Source organism: Eublepharis macularius, chromosome 12 (genome assembly GCF_028583425.1).
Source record: "Eublepharis macularius isolate TG4126 chromosome 12, MPM_Emac_v1.0, whole genome shotgun sequence".
In the NCBI taxonomy this organism is placed as follows: Eukaryota; Metazoa; Chordata; class Lepidosauria; order Squamata; family Eublepharidae; genus Eublepharis; species Eublepharis macularius.
This window is the reverse complement of record NC_072801.1, coordinates 41,054,918-41,076,962: the sequence shown is the minus strand read 5'-3', so window position 1 is coordinate 41,076,962 and position 22,045 is coordinate 41,054,918. Positions and strand designations below refer to the sequence as shown.

General features: G+C 42.6%; 2 protein-coding genes across 2 annotated transcripts in view; both read right to left on the bottom strand.

Moving 5' to 3' along the window:
• The window catches only part of KAT2A (lysine acetyltransferase 2A), a 31,749-nt gene extending 27,374 nt beyond the window's left edge, over nt 1-4,375 (bottom strand). Inside the window, exons 1-3 of the mRNA XM_054995497.1 lie at nt 4,076-4,375; nt 1,599-1,722; nt 419-564 (exon numbers count right to left, since the gene is read on the bottom strand). Coding sequence (XP_054851472.1) covers nt 419-564; nt 1,599-1,722; nt 4,076-4,375 — 570 coding nt within the window. The remainder of the gene's footprint in view (nt 1-418; nt 565-1,598; nt 1,723-4,075) is intronic.
• Nucleotides 4,376-6,290: 1,915 nt separating this feature from the next.
• RAB5C (RAB5C, member RAS oncogene family) lies at nt 6,291-20,518 on the bottom strand. Its single transcript, XM_054995012.1, has 6 exons — nt 20,405-20,518; nt 16,278-16,518; nt 12,313-12,464; nt 11,068-11,190; nt 8,396-8,489; nt 6,291-7,713 (listed from the first exon to the last, which is right to left on the bottom strand). The coding sequence occupies exons 2-6, from the start codon at nt 16,441-16,443 to the stop codon at nt 7,598-7,600; spliced, it is 651 nt and encodes a 216-aa protein (XP_054850987.1). The 5' UTR covers nt 16,444-16,518; nt 20,405-20,518; the 3' UTR covers nt 6,291-7,597.
• Between the last annotated feature and the right edge of the window lie 1,527 nt (nt 20,519-22,045).

Below are 22,045 nucleotides of genomic sequence, written 5' to 3'. Positions count from 1 at the left end.
TTATACCTGATAAGTCCCCAGAGCAGATATAAACCACTTATTTGTTTGAAACATTTGAATCCTGCCAGTCTGCCCAAAAGACATTAAAATCAACTTTAAAATCAATACATGTATGTAAAAACAGCAGTTAAAACAAACAGAAGGTGGGGGTTAATAAATGAAACAAAGGAAATCCTCTTCTCATGAAAGACAACAATAGACAGGGATAGACTACCCCTATCTGGGGCGGGAATTCGACATTTCTGACACCACTTTGTCTGTGACTGAGTAGCCAGCTAGTTTGCTAGGAGACACCAACAACATTGGTCCCGTATGCTAGCTCATATTATCTTAAGGTCCTTGAATGCTCAGCAGAGCAGGTTCTCCAGCACCATAGTGGATGTTCTGCAGCTGTCTCCCTCCCCACCCTGGAGCTCACCTTGAACAGGTAAAAGTAAACTTGCTTGGTGTCGGTATCCTCTTCCTTGTGCACGGACATGAAAAGGTTCTCCACATCCACCACCATCCCCAGAAGCCGATTGATCTCCTCCTCAGAGACATTCTCCAGGTGAGACACATGGTCGGCTACAGGCAGATGAGAAAGGCTGGGTCATGCTCTGAAGCTGATTTGGCTACTTCAGGCTTGAACCCGTGACAAGGCACAGCCATGATTCATTCTCATCCATATTAAGAAGTAGGGCTATTTGCATTACACAAGTTTAAGGCATATGAACACACATGAATCTGCCTTCTACTGAGCCAGACCCTTGATCTATTAAGATCAGCAATGTCTCTTCTGATTCATAGTGGCTCTCCAGGGTCTCAAATGGGAGGTCTTTCACACTACTGGTTATCTGGTCATTTGAACTGGGGATGCACGGGATTGAACTTGGCATCTTTTGCATGCAAAGCTGGTGCTCTTGCAGTGAGCCGCACCCACTCCCCTATAGTCATGAACACGTGAAGCTGCCATATTCTGAGTCACACTATTGGTGCAGCAAGGTCAGCCCCATCTACTCTGACTGGCAGCAGCTCTCCAGGGTCTCAGGCAGAAGTCTCCAGTTATCTAATCCTTTAACTGGAGACTTAACCTGGGACTTTTGGCATGCAAAGCAAAGTGGTCTATCATGGAACCATACTCCCCCTCCTACCCACCACATACAAGATCCTGTGAGATGCTGTGGTCAGTGTAAGGAAAGATGCCTCCCTTTACGTAACCTCTATGTCCCATTGTGTTCCCTTTATGTCCCATCCTGCTGATTGTATTGACTTATTCTGTGCAGTCCTCCTTGAGTCCCAGTGAGAAAAGTATAATTAAATAAATGAATAAATAAGCTCAGAAGCAACTTTTGCAGCGCCAAATTAAGCAAATTATGGGCCGTTCATGTTTGGAGAGCTCTGTTCACCATGAACAGGAAGAGAACATGAGACACAGCCAGACGGGGAGAATAACTACGCACCTTACCAATGACTGCTCTTGTACTCCCCACCCACTGAAAATGAGAACATCTCTTTTTACCACTGAGAGGTTTAGAGAAAAGCCCTCCCCGCAAGCCAATCCAAGTGTCTTCCTTAGCCATGGCGGACAGCCATGCAGGAAGATACCTCCTGTGGCTTACCAAGCGTGTGCCCACAGCTACGACAGGGCTCGCTAAGGTTGGTGACTGTCTGCTGCAGATCCATCCGGGGAGCTGTAGGAGGATTTGGGTTCTTCCAGCCATTGCATTTGCAAGAGTCATTTGCCTGGAAGAAACGGGGAAAGAGAAATTGAGATGGCACTGTTAAATGTATGGAAAAACTAAAATCCCCATTAAAGAGCTGCTCCATTTGGGATCACTCAGGGCTGGCTGGTGCATTACATGCAAAGCCACTTCAATATAGAGCTTTGCCATTTTTTCAATGTTGAACATTTGTGACTACTCTCAAGGGGTGCAAAAGCACCCCTGAACAAAGACTACTGGCCATTTTTCCCTCTCCTGTTTGCAGCCACCGTTTTGATGTCATTTTTAAAAAGATTTCTTTTGTCTTCTTTACTACATGGACTCCCAACCAATCAGGGACCACAGAGTGTGCATAACGGAGCCACTCGGACAATCAGATTTGATTTCTTAGTAATATCAGTGAGATTAAAGGAAACTACACAGCTACCATTTGAAACCCATGGTGCGACTCAGTTCATGTCAGAGCGCACACTTGCCATTTGTATTCAAGGATGCCACTTCGATGAGCACAATGAAACATGCCCATCCAGGATCCCTGACTGGTCATGCTATCATAGTACAGCAAAACAAGATACATCAGCCCTGTAGTTGAGGACACACACACCTCCCTCCCATGAACACTTTCATGTCCTTTTGAGAGTCCCTTTAAAGCATCAAAAGGAAGGGGAAGGCAACCTGCATTCTGAGGTGTAGGAAACTCATTGCAGGAAACTCAGTGGTCCTCTTAGGCTCAAGTTAGCTCTACCAAACACAAATCATGGGTACTACTTGGGTTGCAACTCCTTTGTGAATATCCCTATATGTAACTGTTGCCAAGCAGCCAAACCGCTGCATAGGTCTAACTAAGCGACATTCGCAGTGATGTAGTGAATCTCACTGCATTTGCCTTGAGACTTCCTGCACACTGAACTGCTTATCATATACATCCCTCATAATTCAAAGTTATACTTGCCAGCCTGTTCAACCATACACCCCTATGTTACACTCATGTAGCATAAATCTGCTACAGGGATTGCATTTTTAAAAGAGCTTTTATTCCCTCTGGCTGCTTAGCTGACAGACTAGGAAGAACCCCAGAAATGAAGCTATGTTTCGTGTCTAGGACAGAACAAAACTGGGTAACTTGCTGGGGAGTAGCTTGGATACTTTCTGTTACTCAGAAGTATTTCTCATTAAGAAAATGGATGGCAAATCCATTCTTGTGGTATCACCTGTAGCAAGGGCAGGAGTGTGGGATGCTTGTGCCCTAGCTTGCAGTGGTCAAGCACAAAGCAACATAACAAAGCTTCTCACTGGCTGCTTGCAAACAAAGAATTGAACTATTCTCTACTTAGCACCATTACCCTTTAAGAACAACCTATTTTTTAGCCATTAAAGTTGCTGTTACTTGGCTTTATTTGTTTTAATTTTTCTTGCTGAAACTGTAGATTGAGTTCTGATGATAAAAGATACACACCACAAAGAACTGTTCAGTGAATCATAATGATTATTTAAAGTTAATTTCATTGTTTCAAGTTAACAATTGACCAATCTGGTTTTTTAGAACTAGCATACGTATCAAATCTTAGTTGTTTTTATTATTAGTAGTAGTAGTAGTACAAAAATAATGCTTTAAAAATACTTGAACCCAACAACAGAACAAATATTTTCTAGTCAGTCAAATAGCCAAGCATTTTTCAGCCAGATGCATCATAGGCAGGGAATATTGGATGACAGAAATCAGTTGATGCATTTCCAGTTCACAAACATAGTCTAAAAATCAAAAAATAAAATCAAGCAAAATGAGTTTTTAAAAACTACTTAGCTATTCATTCTGAAACCACTAAAAAGCTTCATTTAAAAATGTCATCTATGCTCTTACCTCCCTATCTTTTGGCAATGACTCCAGTAAGTTACATTAAAATATTTGACAAATATGGAAAAGCCATGCCTCTTTTTTATGCTCGGTAGACCTGGGTGGGAGTCAGGAGAAATAGACATTTAAAGATACTGGGTGTTTCCGCATTTATTGGATTGGTTTTTAAAACAAAAGGTACAAGTCATAGCTCAGCAAAAGATTACACGTCAAGTTCCTTCAACTGATGTCAGTCAGGATAAATGGTAAAGACCTCTATCGTGTATCTTAACAGAGTCCACTAGACTCATGTTGTATAGCACCTCTTTACCGGCCAAAATATATCATAATATTTGCAAGTACAGCTTATTAAAAGCCTAAATGAAACTTTAAAATAATTGAGTATTACTAGGTGAATGGCACGCAACGAGGTTTCCTGGTCCAAAACATCTTTTTATTGCCCAGGAAAGGATTCAGCGATGGCTGGACCAGACCCCAAGAGGCATTCATGAGCTCTTTTGTCCCATCCAGGCCCCCGTACCTTACAAGCTGAGAATACCCCCAGCTTCTCCAGCTTCTTCGCCCGCGGGAAGCTTCGCGCATGCGCCTTCCGCTGGCTCGCGCGCTGTTGCTGGCTCAGTCCTGGGCGAACCGGATCGCTGCTGCTGCTGCTTCCCCCAGCTCCGCCTCCCCCCACGACTGGTGGGGCTGTAATCGCAGCCACAGTGGCGGCTGAGGGTGCGTTAGTCTGCGGAGCCCGGGCAGCCTGTGAGATCTCTGGCTCCGCCATGATGCCCAGGACCCTCCGATACGGCGTGGGCGCGTGGACCCCACTGCGCATGCCTGAAGTAGGGTGCTTGTGGAATGCCGACGGAGAGAACTCTGCTACGCATGCGTCCCGTTTCTAAATGAATTCTGGGGGATGTAGTCCCTCAGATATGGTCCATTCTGTCAACTTTAATGGAGAGGCGTAGATGCCTTAGAAACAGAACATCACCATGGGGAGTCTTTTGATAATGCAACTAAGAAGTAAATATAGTTTTCATCTCCTCTGTAAAGAAAAATTAAGTAGAGGGTGATGTGAAAGACCTCCACATGAGACCTTGGAGTCCCTTTCACATTGAAAGAAAGGATGCTTAACACCTTCCATTTTACATTTACTTTATTTATATCCTGCCTTTCTCCCCAGTGGGGATCCAAAGCAGCTTACATAGTCCTCCTCTCCTATTAAGTCCTCACTACCATCCTGTGAGGTAGGTTACTTTGTGTGTGACTCGCCCAAGGCCACACCCAACAAGCTTCCATAGCAGCTCAGCGATTTACACCTGGGTCTCCTAGGTTCTAGTCCAGCAGTCTAGCCACTACATCATGCTGGCTTTAAACACAAAGGTTAATTTAATAAAGAAACCAATTTGTGTTTCTAGTGTTATTGGGAGATACCTGGACATGAAAATTAAAATATGAACTTTCTGACAGGTGCAATGAGGTAGGTGGTAGTGTGTGTTTACAGGCAATGTGTGCAACCAGCTAAGAAAAGTTTGCAGTAATCGGCAATGCTAATCATGTGTGAATTTATCCTATTCCAATTCTGACTATTGGACCATGCAAACCACATACAAAATGCCCTTCCCACTGGATGGAACCAACTTTCATTTTTAAATAGTAGACCCAAGTGCTGAACCCCTATGAGAGGTTCTCTGCAAATGCATGTTTGCAAAAATCAAGCCACTCACACTTGGGCCTTAGGTTTAAAATACAGAGGTATCTGTATTTGATTCTGAGAATGTCTCCCACTTGCCTGCAGGCACGTTAGAACTAGGCTTCAAAACTGCAGAGAGTAGTGGACATGGAGAGCATCCCTTAAGAAACTATTACCCAAATTGGCTTTTTGAAATTCCTTGCCTTTCCAATCACAGTCATGGATATGTGAAGCTGTATTACACCAAGTCAAGCCATTGATCTATCATGGTTCACTCTGACCTGTAGCAGCACTCCAAAGTCTCAAGCAGAAGTCTTTAACCTCACCCAGTATTTGACCATTTTAACTGGAGATTGAACCTGTGACCTTCTGCATGAAAAGCAGGTGCTCTACCACTGAGCCACAGCCTTTCCCTTAAGTAATGATACACTCTTAGCTATAGTAAGCTAGTTTTAATAGTGAAAAGGCAGTCACTCTTCCTCCTGATGCTTATAATGTCAACATACTTCTGGGTAGAATTTAGGTTTGGCTATTCAGCACGTTTTGGCAACCACCTACAACTAAAGTGTGGATGTGTGTGTTGGTGGGGGTGGGGAATAATTACTATTGCCAATCAGATAATGTTGATGAACCTGACCTAACTGCAATGGCTGGTCCATCGAGCCCAGCACCTTCTCCTGTAACAGGAAGTGAGTCCTCCAGTGTCTCAGGACTTTTGCAACCATGCTGCCAAAGCTTAATTCTTGAACTTGGGAATCTCTACAGTAGAATAACACATCTGCTCTGTTAGTGAGTTATGACCCCTCCCCTGATATATGAGATTAAAAAAAATATGGAAATCCTCTTTCTGGAAATACAACAGGAATCCAGCAACATGAGAAATTTTTGAAAGCTGAAAATGCTCTAACTTGAAAAGCACAAATAGGTACTACTCGCTATTATTTTTCATTCAGTGATTGATAATTTCTTCCCCCTTTGAAATTTAATCAAAGCCTATTGAGACCAGTCTAATTTAAAACAAAACAAAAATCCAAAAGAGACTGTTCTAGTCAACATCTGATTTATAAAAATTTTATTGTATTTTTTAATCATACACAACTGGAACTTTGCATTGAAAAGACTTAAGTAGATTTCTTTTCTCTTAAATACCAATATGGATAAGACAAAACTGCCTTGGGCACTAGTTCAGAAGCAAGATTTTGTGGCCTCCCTTCTGCAATTCTATTTAGTGGAATTAACAATCTTCCTTCTATGTATGGGAATACATAAACACAAACCTCACCCACAAAAGCTTGTGTGTACACAAGAATAATTCATCCCTCCCCATCAATAGCATCTACACACCCATCACACATTATATTATAGGGTTATTAACAATGGCATCACATTGCTGATTATTTTTTTAAAAAGTGATTTTATACAATTTTCTCCAACAGCTTGAATTAGTGCATTACATCCAAAATGGAAGGAGAAAAAAATTAATGCAAAGTTGGTGTGTCCCCAAAGCCCAGTGCAAACTCAGGCGGATGCAAGGCTAGTTGGTATATGTAATTAAAGAGAGATACTGATTGGTTACACATTGAAAAAACTGAATACAAAATACAGAATAAATCAGCTTCCTCCCCACCCCTATACTCATAATTGTGATTTGGTCAAAACAAGTCTTAAAGGCCAGAGGTGTCTGTCTCACTCTCACCATTAAACCTCACAAATTTCATTTAGTGGTTATCTGCCAGTTCCATGCCTTGCCTTTCCAAGGACATATCTGTGCCATAGTTAAACCAACCTCCCATCTAAGGCTCTTTTATGGCAAGCCCTGATAATTAAAGTGGCTTAGATCCAGCACACAGACATGCCCCGAGAGTCACCTCCTGTCTAAGTGAAAGATCACCTTTTCCCACTTCCAAGCAGCTGTGAGTAGATATCAAGACTAAAACCTAGTTCAGAAAGAGAAAAAGGAAAGAGGAATGAAAGCTCTGGAAAATATACATCTACCCATAAGGAGCAATGCTCTTTTTTCCTTTGATTTTTAAAAAGGCAACCAACAGTGAAATAATTCTATGCACGATTACTCCGTCTAAGGCCAGTGAAATCAATGGGCTTAGACTGCAGTAATCTTGCATTAGACTGCGCTGTCAGACTTTTTAAAAAATACGAATTTTATTCTTTGTACAGAAGAGGGTCAAGTGCTTCCCCCATCCTATGGACAGAGAAGAATAAAGGAGAAAATATCACAGCAGCAGAAAAGACGGGTGGGTCAAGGGAGAAAAAAGAGAGGGATCCTGGCAGCTGTTCTTCTGTAAGCACGATCCGGTTCAGGTGCATTCCAGTCGGGGCAATCCAAGAAGAGCAGGCAGAGATCCCTTAGTTGCTACAACACTGCCCCCTGCTGGGTTGGCTGCTCTCCTGCAGGTCGACACCCCGATTCCTGCCCGCTGTACCAGCTGCAGCCTGCGGTTCATTTTTTGGGAGCTTCTTGGCTGAGGAAAAAGGGGAGGAGGGCACATTCAGGTGCCCAACTTTATGAAATGGCTGGGAAAATATACTCTATAGAAAAAGACAGGGGAGTATTTGCTTTGGAGCTGGGGTGAGGGGTAAGCTTTTCTTTGGAGAGCTAAATACACCATAATGTCTGCTCCATTAAAGACCTGTGTTCCAAGACCCAGTCAGTTGTTTCAAATCAGTGTACACAATTTGCACTCCCCACCCTGAAACACCCCCCTCTGGCCTTCCTGCTCCATAGCTCAGAGCACTCAAGCTACGATGCGTGCCACCTCTTCATCCTTTTGCCAGGCATTTTCTGGAACCCTTCAGCCTGCTCTTCCACCCCAGGATCTCTTCCTATTTAGCATCCCATCTAACTACTCAGTACTACTGCACATTCAGTTCCTCCTGTGTGTTAGACTTGAAACTTCCAAAATTGCTCTTACATTTCCACTTAATGAATGTGCACTGTTAGTGTCTTTTAGCTCATGAATTCCTCCACAGCAGCAGGAGCATTTGAGAGCATTCCATGACGTCGCAGCATACTTGTTAGGCACAGACAGCCCTCCATCCCACTCAATAGGCACGGTCATTACACAGTAGGGCATCTTACTTCGCCCACAGCATAAAGCAGGCCAGAGAACATTCATCATGCTGCTTCCCCTACTTTCTACTAACCTATTGCCATGAAGGTTTCATTCACATTCATTGCAGTCTTTGCAGACGTCTCCATGAACAGCAAGCTGTTGTCATCTGCATATGCTGCTGCTTCCTGCAAAGAACATATTAGCAAGTTAAATATCTGCCCTTTCTATAAATGCAAGGGGCCTGGATCCTACAAACAAGTTCCATAAGAGCTCAATAGCCCCAGGTGCAGAGCTTGCTTCCTCATCGGTTAGCCTTCTGTTTGAGCAAGACCAATGATTTTCAATTGAGCTTGTGTGCAAACAGAAGGGCAAGCAGATGAAGAATGGTGATGTGCAGCAGAGGCTCCTAGCATGTGCAGAATTTGCTCTTAGGATCTTGTTGGACTTTTTGCAAGTGTCCTATGGTCAGTCATGAAAGAGTTAAATTGTTGTTTGTTTAGTCAGATAGCTAGTTAGCATAGGACCACTTAGGCTTCAAGAGAAGTTCCCACCAGAAAAAGTGGGTGTCTTTAGTCTTAATGAGGGAATCTAGGATTGTCTATTGGATGAGCCAGTTTATTGGGGGGCAATTAGCTAGCAACATATACTAAAGTTTTACTGCTCTTTGTTCAGTCTGCTACTGCAGTCTACTTCTACTACTTCACTAGACCATGCAGTCTAAGCTGAGTCTACTTCTCTTTACGATCTAAGCTTTTCTCGCTCTAATACCTAGTTGAGACTATCAAGATGTAGTCAGAAACTGTTTGTTGTTTTTCCTACCAAATGTACCCTTTTTACCCTATTATGTAGTAAAGTACTTTTTATAGAGCTAGAATCACAGAAGTCTGTTGACTTATTTCCATTGTCCTATTATCAATCTTTGCTACTCTACAAACTTATATGTAATTGCTGTGCAACCCCCAACAGATCTAAATCTAGAGCTCTGCAAGAAATGCAACTGATATTTAAACTTATTTAACTTAAAATGTCTTTTTTCCAGGCCTCTCCTTGGATCACAAAGTAAAACTGCAACCATTTGGCACAGTGACTGGCTGTGCAGGTGTTGATCGCATATGCTTATTATGGCTCTGGTCACCAGGCAATCTTCCTTTTAAACAGAAGGAAAACCAGCAACCATAACAACTAACTAATACAAATCAGACCCATACTATTACACAGCCATATATAAGAAAAACTTCTATCTTCATTTAACTTGCAACAAGGAAGTAGTCAGCACTGGAGTCACTTTATATTTATGGACTTTCCCTGTGTTACCTATCTGTATTCACTGATAGTATTTTAACTGAGAATTCAAATTGTATGCATTTGTAACTGGTGACTTTTGTATTTGATAATGAATTGGCGTTTTGTATACGTGGTAGTATGCAACTATTTAAATGAAGATAGAAGTTTTTCCTATATATAGTTGTGTACGAGTCTGATTGGTATTAGTTAGTTGTTACAGTTGTTGTTTTTGCTTCTGTATACTTTACTGTAACTTCCTTGTTTGATTTAGCAATCTTAAAAGCAGCCACAGTACACTGTATGTGTTGCTTTGGTGCCAGCACAGAATTTGTCCTTTTCTGCCCCTTGCTCTCTATAGCCTGGAGCCTTTCCCTTCTTTTAGTTCTATATTTCCCAAAAGGAAAAGGAAGGCCCGGTAGACTTTAGTAGCACCCTTGCTGCATGCACATTGGGCAACTCTTCACCCCCCACTTCTCTGACACGCACCAATGGCTGATGGCTTTTGATTTTCAGTTATGGTAGGGACAGAATTATGCAAAATACTTAGCATTTCATTTAATGCTTCTAGAGTGCACACATTTCCTTGCTGGCAATCCTTACAACAACACTGAAAAAGTGTCAGTACCATTATAATGGAGATAAGCAGAGGCCCAAATATAATGGTTTGCCTACACATAATGCATTATGCATTCAAATCAAGAACTTCCCAGTTCATAGCTCTTTGCCATTATGCTGCACAAGGAATGATGCAATATTCTTCACTCCATAAAATCTTGTAGATGTATTCATTTTTGAGGTGCCATCTTAGCAAGAAGAACGTAAGAGTCAAGGGATTATTAAGAAAGAATTAAAAACAGGACAGTAATACATATAACTACATAGCTATGGGCTGACTGGAGTTGGAATTCTTACAAAGTTCTGGGTGCTGTATCTCCAAAAGAATACTATGGTACTAGGAAAAGTGCAGAAACAGGCAGCCCGAATCACCACAGGGTTGGGATACTCAGGAGAAGGTCGGATAAAGGATTATACAATTATAAATGGAGAGAAGAAAATTGATAGAGAACTTCTGCATCCATCATCCATAACTCTAGATCACAGGCACCCCATGAAGTTGATGGATAGCAGATGTATGACAGACTAAAGGAAGTACTTCTTCAGAGAGAAATTAACTTGCAAAAGGATGTGGTGATAGCTACTAATAGCTAGCTTTGAAAGGGTATTTGACAGATGCCATCAAAGCCACGATCATTAAATAGGACCTTCCCATTCTGAGGCAGTAGCTCTCTGGATGCCAGTGCTGAGGCGGGAATGGGGCGTGAAAGCTTTGACCTCCGTAACTTGCAGGTAGCATCTGGTTGCTACAAGATGCTAGTTTAGGTCGACCGTTTGTCTAATCCAACACAGGTGCTTTTATAAAACGGAAAGCGGCAAGCAGGGTTGCCTTTTGGCAGAAAACAACTGCCTCCCTTTTCTTGCCTGGAAATCCACAGCTCGCTTGCTGGCCAGATCAGCCTTGTTCCCTGCCAGGGCGATGACTATGCTGGAGCTGGCTTGCCGCTGCAATTCTTTCACCCAGTTCTTGGCTCGCACAAAGGTGTCCTATAAAAACAGAGGCATGGAAGTGAGAGGGAGAGACTGATGAACATCCAACAATTCTGCCCCCATTCCAAGTCTCAGGAGTAGTCCAGAAGTAGCAAACCTCTGAATCCCAACGGTAAGAGGCAACATCGGGGGAAGCCCTCTGCACCCTGTTTGTTTGGCCCTCCAGGGCAACTGGTTGGCTGCTGTGTGAAGCAGGATGCTCCGCTCGACGGGCCGCTGTCTGATCCAGCGGGGCTATACTTACATTCTTATACTCAAGTGCCATTATTCTCCCCGAATTACAGTAATAGGGCAATGCATGTTTGTAGCTCTGGGACACCCCTACTCTAATTTTAAAATATTTTACACAATTTTCAAGGCAACTTCTCCATTGACACACATCTTAATGATGTCTTACAGCATTCTTTTGTATTTGAAGAGTGCCACATAGAGCTGAAGTGACCATTGCAATTTTCCCCAATTCTCCTAAACAAAATTGGCTTGTCAAAAATTTGAGCCTCTTTTACAATGCTCATAAATGTAGAGGCAATGATTTAAGGAAGCAGGATGTAAAGTTCATGCTTCGATGTTTAATAAGGACAGTAAAACACAACTCATGAGGACCAAAGTTTGCAGTGGGGCTTGCAAGCTTTAGAGCTACAGGGCTCTGCCAGTTATTGGTCAATTCTCATAAAAGGTATTGATCCAGTGAATTTTGCTCCAAGACATTTCTAATAAGGACTTCATTTAGAAGCATTCTCCAAAATTCAGTTCTAATACCAAGACCTCAAAAATATTTTAAATGTATTTAAATTTCAAACCATTCTGACTAGCCCAGAATTTGGTTTCAGCTCTAGACATAAAAGCCTGTGCCAATTTTATTTCTGGCATTACCTGAAGTATTTTGAATCAAGTCTTATTTCTCACTGCAGAGCCTCACATTCATTAAGGGGAGGGGCTCAGATGGTCAAATGCTCCGCCATTCACATAACAAAAGTAAAGTTAGGTCATCTGTGCATTTGCCATGATAGTCACAGTCTCTAAACATGCGACATTTCGTGTTCAAGGGAATTCAGAACAGGAGCCTCTTGGACACACTAAACCTAAGCCCCCTAGACCTCTCTAAAGGCACATCCTCACCATATTTGTGATGTCATAGACAACAATGGCCGCTTGTGCCCCTCGGTAATACATGGGTGCAAGGCTGTGGTAGCGCTCCTGCCCAGCTGTATCCCAGATCTCAAACTTGACTGTTGTGTCATCTAGGCAAATGGTCTGTGTGAGGAAAGCAGCTGGAAGAGGAGAATTAGAAAAGTGTTAGCATAAGGCATAACAAACCCTTCAAATCTACATATCTCTCGACAACCTACTACTCTACATGCTCAGAAATACATTTCCACTCTTACATCTGAGCTCCAGTATCGAACACATGAACCTGCCTCATACTAAGTCAGACCCCTGATCTATCAAGGTCAGTATTTGTCTAGACCATCAGGAGCTCTCCATAGTCTCAGGTCTTTCACTTTGCCTGCTAACTAATCTTTTTAGGTGGAGAAGCTGAGGGATTGAACCTAGGACCTTCTGTATGCAAAGGAAATGCTCTGACCTGCCCTGAGTCCCAGCCTCTCCCTGAGAATTACACCGCTTTTTTCTTTGGGGCAGCATTCAACAGCCAGGATTAAACAGGTGCAGGGAAACCAGTTGGATACTGGTTACTCCACCCCTACGCACAGTGTTACCACTGCAGAGCCTCAATAAAGAATTACATGCAGTAGTGCATACACACCTTCTGTTCCACTGACAGTGAAGGCATCTGCTGGAGGAACTTGGCTTCACCATTCATTGAATGCACCCGTTGGATCTTACCCACTGTTCACTGTCAGACAAGTAGACTCCTTCAGCCCTTTCTGTGGTATCACATGTAAAGTCCACTCCACATTTTGTATGTGTAAGTGGTCAGGTCTGTGGCAGCCCAGAACCAAGCCTGGGCCCTGCCATGTGGACAACTTGCATGGCAAGGTTGAAGCCAGCTGCTAAGCAGACTATGGCTGTTTTCTGATGCTATCATTTTATGAAAAGACAGGAGAGATTCCAGCAACTCAAAGCCAAGACAGAAACACTGCAAGAATGTTATGTCCCTTGAGCCAATTAGCACCTGGCTGACCGAGGAGGAAGACAGAGAAAGAGACAGAAATTGGCAAACTGACTATTTCTGTGTGTCTAACCAAAAAGGAAGGCTTCACTTTTCTTTTGGGCCTGGAAGTTTCACACATCAGGATTCTTAAAGTTATTTGAGAAGGTTAATTAGCTTATGGAGAAGGGTAGAGCAGTAGACATATAAAAGGACTTTCAAAAGGCTTGTGATAAGGTACCTCACCAAAACCTTTTAAGTAAGCTTAGTAGTCATGGGATAAAAGGTCAGGAAGCAGAGAGTAGAGAATAAATGTAGGAATAAATGTACAGTTCTTGCAAAACAATCACTGGGGTCCCATAAAGATCAGTATCGAGGCCACTGCTGTCTAATTTGTTCACAAGTGATCTGAAAGTGGGGGTGAGCAGCGTAGTGGCCAAGTCCACAAATTATACTAAATTGTTCAGGATGGTGAAAACCAGGATGGATTATGAAGAGTTCCAGGAGGATCTCTTATGCTGGGTGGGTGAGCAACAAAGCAGCAAATGAAATTCAACGTAGCCTTGAATCACTTACCAGGCTCAGTTCAAAGTTTTGGCTACCACATACAAAGCCCTTTATGGTCCTGGTCCTTCATAGCTATGGGACTGTGTCTTTCACTATGTTCCACCACGGCAGCTTCACTCACCTAAACACAGCTTTCTGCAGGTGCCTCCCGGCACATGGGCAAAATCAACAGCTGCCTGAACACAAGCATTCTCTGTGGTGGTGGCCCCTACATTATGGAATGGGCTACCTGAAGAGGTTAGGAAAGCTCCCATTCATCCAGCTTTCTGCAAACTACAAAAAACCAACTTATTTGAGAGTGCTTTTTCACACAGATAGGAGGGCTGTACTGTAATGAAGTGGTTTCAAAGAGTTGCACGGGTAAAGGGATAGGGAATATAGACTCTACTACTATATGCTATCTGTTATTGTAAGTATGATCCTACTGGGTAGTTTCTGTGCTTTTTAATATGTCAGATTTAGAATTGCTCATGCTCTGTATTAGCATGGTTTCAGCTCTATAGCAGATTTCTGCTTGTTTTCAAATCTCTGCAAATTTGCATTTGCATACCCTCTTGCATTGTTTATTGAATGTCCCTGCTGTTGATTGTATTGACTTACACAGTGTAATATTCCTTGAGTTTCAGTGAGAAAAGAAAGCTATAAATACTGTAACTAAAATAAAGTATAAGGAGATGCATAGATGGGACAAAGAATGCTAGCTTTACTCTGATTGGGACTGTACTGGCTAAGAACGAGAGGGAAAGATCTTGGCGAGGTAGTGAACAAGCTGATAAAAATGTCAACTAAGAATACAGCAGCAGTGAAAAAGGCAATCTCCATACTGGGAATTATTAGGAAAGGAACTGAAAGCACAATGCCCATCATTGTAATGCCCCTATATAGATCTATGGTCCAGCCTCATTTGGCGTACTGTGTGCAGTTCTGATCATCTTAACTCAAAAAGGAAACCCCAGAGCTAGAAAAAGGGCAGAAGCAGGCAACCAAAATGAATAGGGGTTTGGAGTCACTTTTCTATGAGGAAAGGAAGACTAATGGGGACATGCAAGGGGTTTATATTAATTATGCCTGGAGGGAGGAAAATGATAGAGAGAACGTTTTCCTTCTTCTCACATAATACTAGCACTCTGACTGTGGACAAGGAAAGTTAGAGACCTTGGATCATATAATAGTTTTTTGCCCTAAGTGGAGTAAGGAAAGAGAGAGATTTATTATTCCTATTATGTTAAAAGAAAAGCTTCCCTTCCTTCCTTGGGCAATCTCAGTGCTACTGTCTGATAACTTTCCTGACAATCAAACCTCTGCTATAGTGGCTTCCTTTTTAGCCACGGTGATAAAGAAACAAAATCTTCATGAGCTTAGATAGTTTAAAGTGATAATGACGAGTTATGTCTGTGTGAATTGGGTCTGTTCAAGTGTACAGTTCATATTTTGTTGGTGTTTGTATGGCTTATGGCTTCGGCTGGAAAAGCAATAAACAATAAATAAAATAAATAAATACTAGCACTCAGGAGCATATAATGCAGTTCCCAAAAGGAAATACTTCTTCACTCAATGAGTAATTAAATTGTGGAATTCACTGCCAGTGGAGGTAGCAGTGGTCATAAGCATAGATAGCTTTATAAGGGGGTTAGACAAATTCATGGAGGAGAGGTTCACCTAGTAGCCATGGTGACCAAAAGGAACTCTCTTTATTTAGAGGTGGCAAACCTCTGAATCCCAGTGATAGGAGGCAGCATGAGGGCAAGGCCTTGACTTTTATGCTTTGTCTGTTGGCCCTTCAGAGTAGCTGGTTGTCCATTGCATGAAACAAAGCTGGACTAGATGGACCACTGGACTGATCCACTTGGCCTCGTCTTAATGTTCTTTAGTATAGAAGGAACAGGTTAAGCCTAATTTTACAGACAACTATAGTCTTCTGCCAGGTACTTTTATTTAAACTGCCTGTTTGGAAAAAAGTTCTTAGTGAGAAAAAGGCTTTTGTGTTCACTATGTGGATAAGTTTCCCCGAATGACATTCATTTCACATGGGACAATAGTGAGGATTCATAGGCCCAGCCAGCACCCTAAATGAACCAAGTATAGTCCCCAAGGAAAATCGCCTACAACAGTTAGCTGCTTTTCAATAGGTATGCATGTTCTGATGACAGTGTTACTGACCCATTACTGAGACGGACCCTCTTTGCACAGATCCAAGAAACATACATGAAGTTGCTTTCTGCAAGTTTAGACCCATGGTCTATCAATGTCAATACCATCTACGCTAACTGGCAGCAACCCTTCAGGGTCTTAGGTAAAGGTCTTTCACATATACTACTACCTGTGCCTTTTTTCACTGGAGATGCCAGGGACAGAACCTGGGACCTTCATTCAAAGCAAATGCTCTGTCACTGATCCAAAGCCTCACCTCCAATTGTGCTCTCCTGGTATTCATGGAATTGCCCTTTGACAAAGCGTAAGACAAGGCTGGACTTCCCAACGGCTGACTCTCCCAGGAGAACCAGCTTGAACTGACAGATCTTGTTTCCAGTAGCTGGCCCATTTGGCCGTGCAGCTCCGCCACGGCCCGCCATGGCCCTTCACAAGGGAACTGGCGCCGACAGCAAGGATGAGGGGTAGGGCTATTGGGGAGGAAAACAGGTTTCAAACTGAAAGGGAAAAAAGAAAATGTTCCATTAACAGCAACTCCATTTTTATTGGCGATGTGGTTTGAAGCACCAGCTCTAAAATAGATACTATGCTGGTAAGTTGTTCCCAACATTTAAGTAGAACAGTGTCATACCTCACAAGATTGTCACAAGAGCAAATAAAAAGACTGTAAGAACGATTTGCAAGTTACAGTAGAGCAAAAATTGGTTTTATTTTTTTCAGCTTTTTTTCTCTAGGCAAACACAGACATCCACAGTATCATCAACTCAAAGCCAAGTTCAAGACCACCAACCAGGCTGATAGCTGGTGTAGCAGCATGACTGAGGATAAGCAAAGATCTACTGATCAGAGAATCCCCAGTCTGAATCTTGCCTATGTCACAAACTATATCAGGTGGCCTTGGGTAGACTGTTCTCTTTGAGCCTATGGTGATAATAACAACTCTGACCTGCCTTACAGAGTTTTTGGTAAGAATAACCAGCTTGAATTTAGCACTTTTAAAAGTACTATACAAGAGAGTAGTGATCTTTACACACAGCTGACCTTTAAACAAATCACTTGCTCTCATAAACCCAACTCAGAAACTAGTTTGCATTAATCATTAGCTTCCAATAAAGAAACTATGAATATTTGATCTCTCTGTGAATGGGACTGAGAAAGTTGCCACATTTGAATGTAGCGGAATTTTCTGTTGCCCCAGATGGTTGGACCAGAACCAATGAGTTAAAACTGAATCAAGAGTTTTTGGCTAAACATTAGGAAGAACTTCTGACAGTCAAAGTGGAACAGGCTTCTTCAGGAGGTTGTGGGCTCTCCTTCTTTGGAGGTTTTTAAGCAGAGGCTAGATGGCTATCTGACAACAATGCTGATTCTATGACTCAGTATGAATTTAGGCAGCTTGTGAGAGGGAGGGCAGGAAGGGATGAGCCAGTGCTCGACTCTCATGGCCCTTTCTTATATGCCCAGGGTAATACTGATTGTTACTTTGGGGTCAGGAAGGAATTTTCCTACAAACCAGATTGGCTAGGGATCCTGAAAGTTTTTTGCCTTTTGGGGGGCATAGATCAGTGGCCAGTGTCAATTGTAGGGGGAGGTAACTGTGAGTTTCCTGCATTGTGCAGCAGATTAGACTAGATGACCCTTGGGGGTCCCTTCCAGCTCTATGTTTCTATTTGTGAGTTCAGCTTTTAAAAAACTAGGTGTAGGGGGCAGGTTAAAGCTGTCCTGTGTTTAAGGGAGCCCACAACAGAACAGTTATGCAAGGACTCAGCAGTCCCCTCTTAACTTATGTATTCACTCTGTCATTTCACTGGTAGTTTTACTTCATGATTTGCATGTATGTTTGTTCACAGGTGATATTCTAAAGGCTAATATATAAGCCAACAACAAATCTGAAACTGAAACCGTTACCAGCAACAGCAGCCTTCTTACAAACATTCGGCAGTGGTTCCACAGCACAACAATCTGGCATGAGAAAAGCCAAGGTCATTCCTCCACCCACAGTGTAAAAAAATATATAAACAGATTTTACAGCTACACAAGATTCTTCTTGAGCATGCTTAATCTATGGCACATGCAAAGAAACAGCAGTGTTGGACTTAACCTGGCTTCTCTACAGTTCTCTAAGCATCACTACCCAAAGAAAAGCTATGGCGTATCACAGAAGAATACTTTTATTTTAACACTGGTATAGGATCAGCTTGTATGTCACAGCCAGGAGGATGCAGCACCACACAATGCATGCATATACACCCAGCCACAAGGTCTTTGTGAGTAAGGGCCAGACCACTGAGAAACAAGTTTTGCCTTTAGCACACACACAAAAAGATTTCTCCAAGCACAGCACAACATCAGTTTTGTTTGGTTAGAGCATCAGAGCAGGATCAAGGAGACCCAGGTTCAAATCCTCACTCTACCATGGAAGCTTGCTGGGTGACCTTGGGCCAGTTACACACTTTCGGTCTTACCTACCTCACAGGGTTGTTATGAGGATAAAATGGAGGTGCAAATGATGCAAGCCTCTTTAGGTCCCCATGGGGGAGATATAAATTAAGTGAAATAAATACCTACAATTTTTTTTAAAAAAATATTCCCATGGAGAATTACCATTTGCTTATATAGAAGAAAGAGATAACCACTGAATTTGGGGAGGCTAAAATAGATACCTTCTTTAAAAAGGTTAAGGATTTGCTTCTCAAAACTAGATGTTCTTCCCTGTTTTGACAGACCAAAACAGAAATAGCTGGAGAAATCTTCTAGCTCTCCTTCACCATGCTAAAATACAACAGCCTGTCCTTGAAGAATGTCCATGCCATCAAAAGCTGCACCTGTGGAACTTCTGCTCAACACAGCCTTTTAGAGCACCAGAACACTAAGGGGAGGAAATGAAAGTAGCATCTGCATGAAAGACTGCAAGAGACACCTTCATCATCCATCTCCTCACCCACCCACAGGAAAATCCTCTCAGTCTAAAATACACATACCTGTTGGAGAATATTCATCTCAAGTAACCTTTCCATTCATTATAGCTAAGACTAAAAGTTAGGCTGCAAACTTCTCAGGGAAGGGAACAATTTTGGGCTTAGGGTATTCAATAAAAGCACCACATATTACAGTTCCAGAAGGTAATCATGCTAGTCTGCTGTAGCAAAAATAAACAAACAAGAGTCTTGTGACCCCTAACAGCCAGGAGTCAGTTGGAATGGCCCTGGGAGGTCAGGGAGGGGTGGACAACTACAGCATTCCCACAGATGCCTATCTGGACTCCACTTAAAGACTTCCAGCAAAAGAAAGCCCATTAGCTCACAGAGCAGCCTGTTCTACTGTTGAACAGCTCCTAATAGTTTGTCCAAATCTACTTCCTTGTTATTTCTACACATTACTTCTAGTTTAACCTTTCTAAGCAAGAGAAAACAAATTCGCTCCTTTTTCATAACAGCCCTTCAAAACACTGAAAGGCAGTGACCTTCTCCACACTAAACTAACAGGATTCCATTCCAGCATCAACTTTTGGGGACTCAAGTTCACTTCAGACGCACAAAGCAAACCCTCAATCTGCAGACATTTAGATATGAGGTTTCCTCTCCAAGACAAAAGAACAAAATCCTGTTCCAGCAAAAACTGCCATGGCCTGGAGCAAACTTTGTTAAGGACATGCCTGATTTTCTCCACAATTTCATATATAAGCATCTTTTAAGTCAGGAACTAACACATGAATCTGAAAAGGAGGAGGTTCCAGCCGACAAAAGTTCATGCTGGAACAAAACCTTAATAACATTTGTACACTGCTCTTCTGGACAGATTAGGGCCCACTCAAAGCAGGGAACGAAGTCAGTGTTAGGAACGAAGTCAGTGTTATTATCCCCACAATGCAGCTAGGGAGCTGGCCCAGCTCAGCTAGGGTTGAGAGGAGTGGCTTTCTCACGACCACCTTGTACTCTTTAAGGTGCCACAAGCCTCTCCCATCCCCGTTTATTCACACACTAACAACGGCACCCTAATAAGAAGCTACCGTTGCACACCCAAGACCCGGCTCTCCAAAACACAGACGGAGCGCTGGGAGATCAGGCCAAAGGCCTAGGTAGCCCCACACTCCGTTTCCCCCACTGGCCAAGCAGGTCTTGCTGAGAAACTGCTAAGCAAGACTGAAGGACAGCCACCCCCTGCGTCTCGCCCTCAGCCCCTGGCCTCAAGAGATAGACTGCGTCTGAGCATGGAGGATCCCTTTCGGTTGCTAGGGGAGACGGATCCTCTTCTCCCCTCAGCGTCCGCCTGGAGGGAGGGAGGCGGAATGGCAAGAGCCCTGAAGCCACCTTTCCTAGCCAGGGTCCGACCTCTCTCTTTCTTTGAAGCAGGCGGAAGCTCGACCGCCACTTCCCCACTTACCCGCTCCCGTCTGCACGGCCGCCGCTGCAGCCTGCTTCTGGCTCTCCCCTCTACCCCCGACTCCAAATCTCAGACAGCGCCACTTCCGCCCTCGGCTCCTGTCCAGCTTCTTCCGCTTCCGCTAACGATTCCCCCTACCTTCGTTGACTGACTCCAAAATGCCGAAAGCCCCGCCTTTCCAGGCCTCGGAGTGATTATGTCATCAGAGGGGCCTGGGAGAGGAGGAGGGAAGGCTCAAATCTAGCAGAGCGAAGCGTTTGAGTGGTCGGGTTTTTTGTTTTTTTTTACTTTCTGTACCGAGTGTTAGGATGAGGGAGGGTTGTTTAGGGTTTGTACAGTTTAACCCTGTCCCAATAAAAACTCTTGTCGGTGTAGGACCTCTTTTTTCAAAAAATAAAAATAAAAATCCAAGCCTGATGAAGTAGCTTTCTGGAGAAATCGAAAGCTTGCACATTGTTTTGACTGATTACTATTTCAAACTACACTCTCGCCCTTGCTTGCTTGCTTGAAAGTATGAACAACGGTTAGGGGTGTGTACTTGAATGCATCTGATGAAGTGAGCTCTGGTTGGCCAAAGCTGATGCTGGAATCAGTTTAGTCTGTAAGATGCTCCTGTTTTATTTTGCTGCTACAAATTAACACAGCTGGCTACGTAGCTGGGATTATTAACATTGTTTGGTATTATTTTGGTCCTGCTTTGTGAGTTTGTAATATTCCAAATGATGTGACTTTTCCTCTGCCGGGTAGCCTCAGTGATTTATATCACAGAAAAGCCAACTTCTGACCAAAAATGCTTTAGTTTAGACTGCAAAATGGACTTTATTTTTAGACATTCTTGGCATGTATCAGATTAATTAATTTAAGTAAATACTTCTACCCAATTTTTCACCTTATGATATTGGAATAAGCTGCTTTTGTTTAGTTAATAATGTTACCATTTTCAATAGCTGCACACATTGAAATTAATTAAAAATGTAATATTAAAATATAACTTTTAGCTCTGTGGTGCCTGAGGTGTGAAGTACTGGAACCCAAGTTCCTCCCCACCCTCCATGAGGGAACAACTGTTGGTTTTACAAAGCTCTGCGAGCAGAAAGGGTTATTTATGAGTTCTGTGCCAGGCGGAAAGTGTAATAGGGATCTTTTTATGTGATTATTTTACTGGTATTACACTGATTTTATGGTCATAGATGCAGAGGAGGATTTTATGGTTGTTATAGTTGTGTTTGTTATTGATTTGTAATCTGTCTTGGGTCCTTTAGAGGAAAAGACAGAATAGAAGTAATATAAATGAATAAAAGGGTACTGCCTTTACTTTTTTTTTTGCTTCTATATGTTATGCATTTATGTATTTGATTATTTATTTATACCTCACCTTTCTCCACAGTGGGGATCCAAGGTGACTCTCCTGTCCACCATTTTATCCCCACAACATCCCTGTGAGATAGGTTAGGTTGAGAGTGTATGACTGGCCAAAGATTTCCCAGCAAGCTTTCATGGCAATGTGGGGATTCGAACCTGGTTCTCCTATATCCTAGTCCAACAGTCTAACTACTACACCACACTGTCTTCCTATAATGGGTACTAATTATAGATAATTAAAGTAAGCAGGAAGTGAGTTGTGTGTATTTGTATATCTTT

Bases quoted from the DNA above. Each gene is read 5' to 3' on its own strand.
- RAB5C (XM_054995012.1), bottom strand. From the start codon at position 16,443: ATGGCGGGCCGTGGCGGAGCTGCACGGCCAAATGGGCCAGCTACTGGA. The intron at 11,191-12,312 runs GTGAGGATGTGC...CTGTTTTTATAG, and splicing joins TCTATGACATCACAAATATG to GACACCTTTGTGCGAGCCAA. The intron at 7,714-8,395 runs GTTAGTAGAAAG...CTTTTTCCTCAG, and splicing joins TGAAACCTTCATGGCAATAG to CCAAGAAGCTCCCAAAAAAT.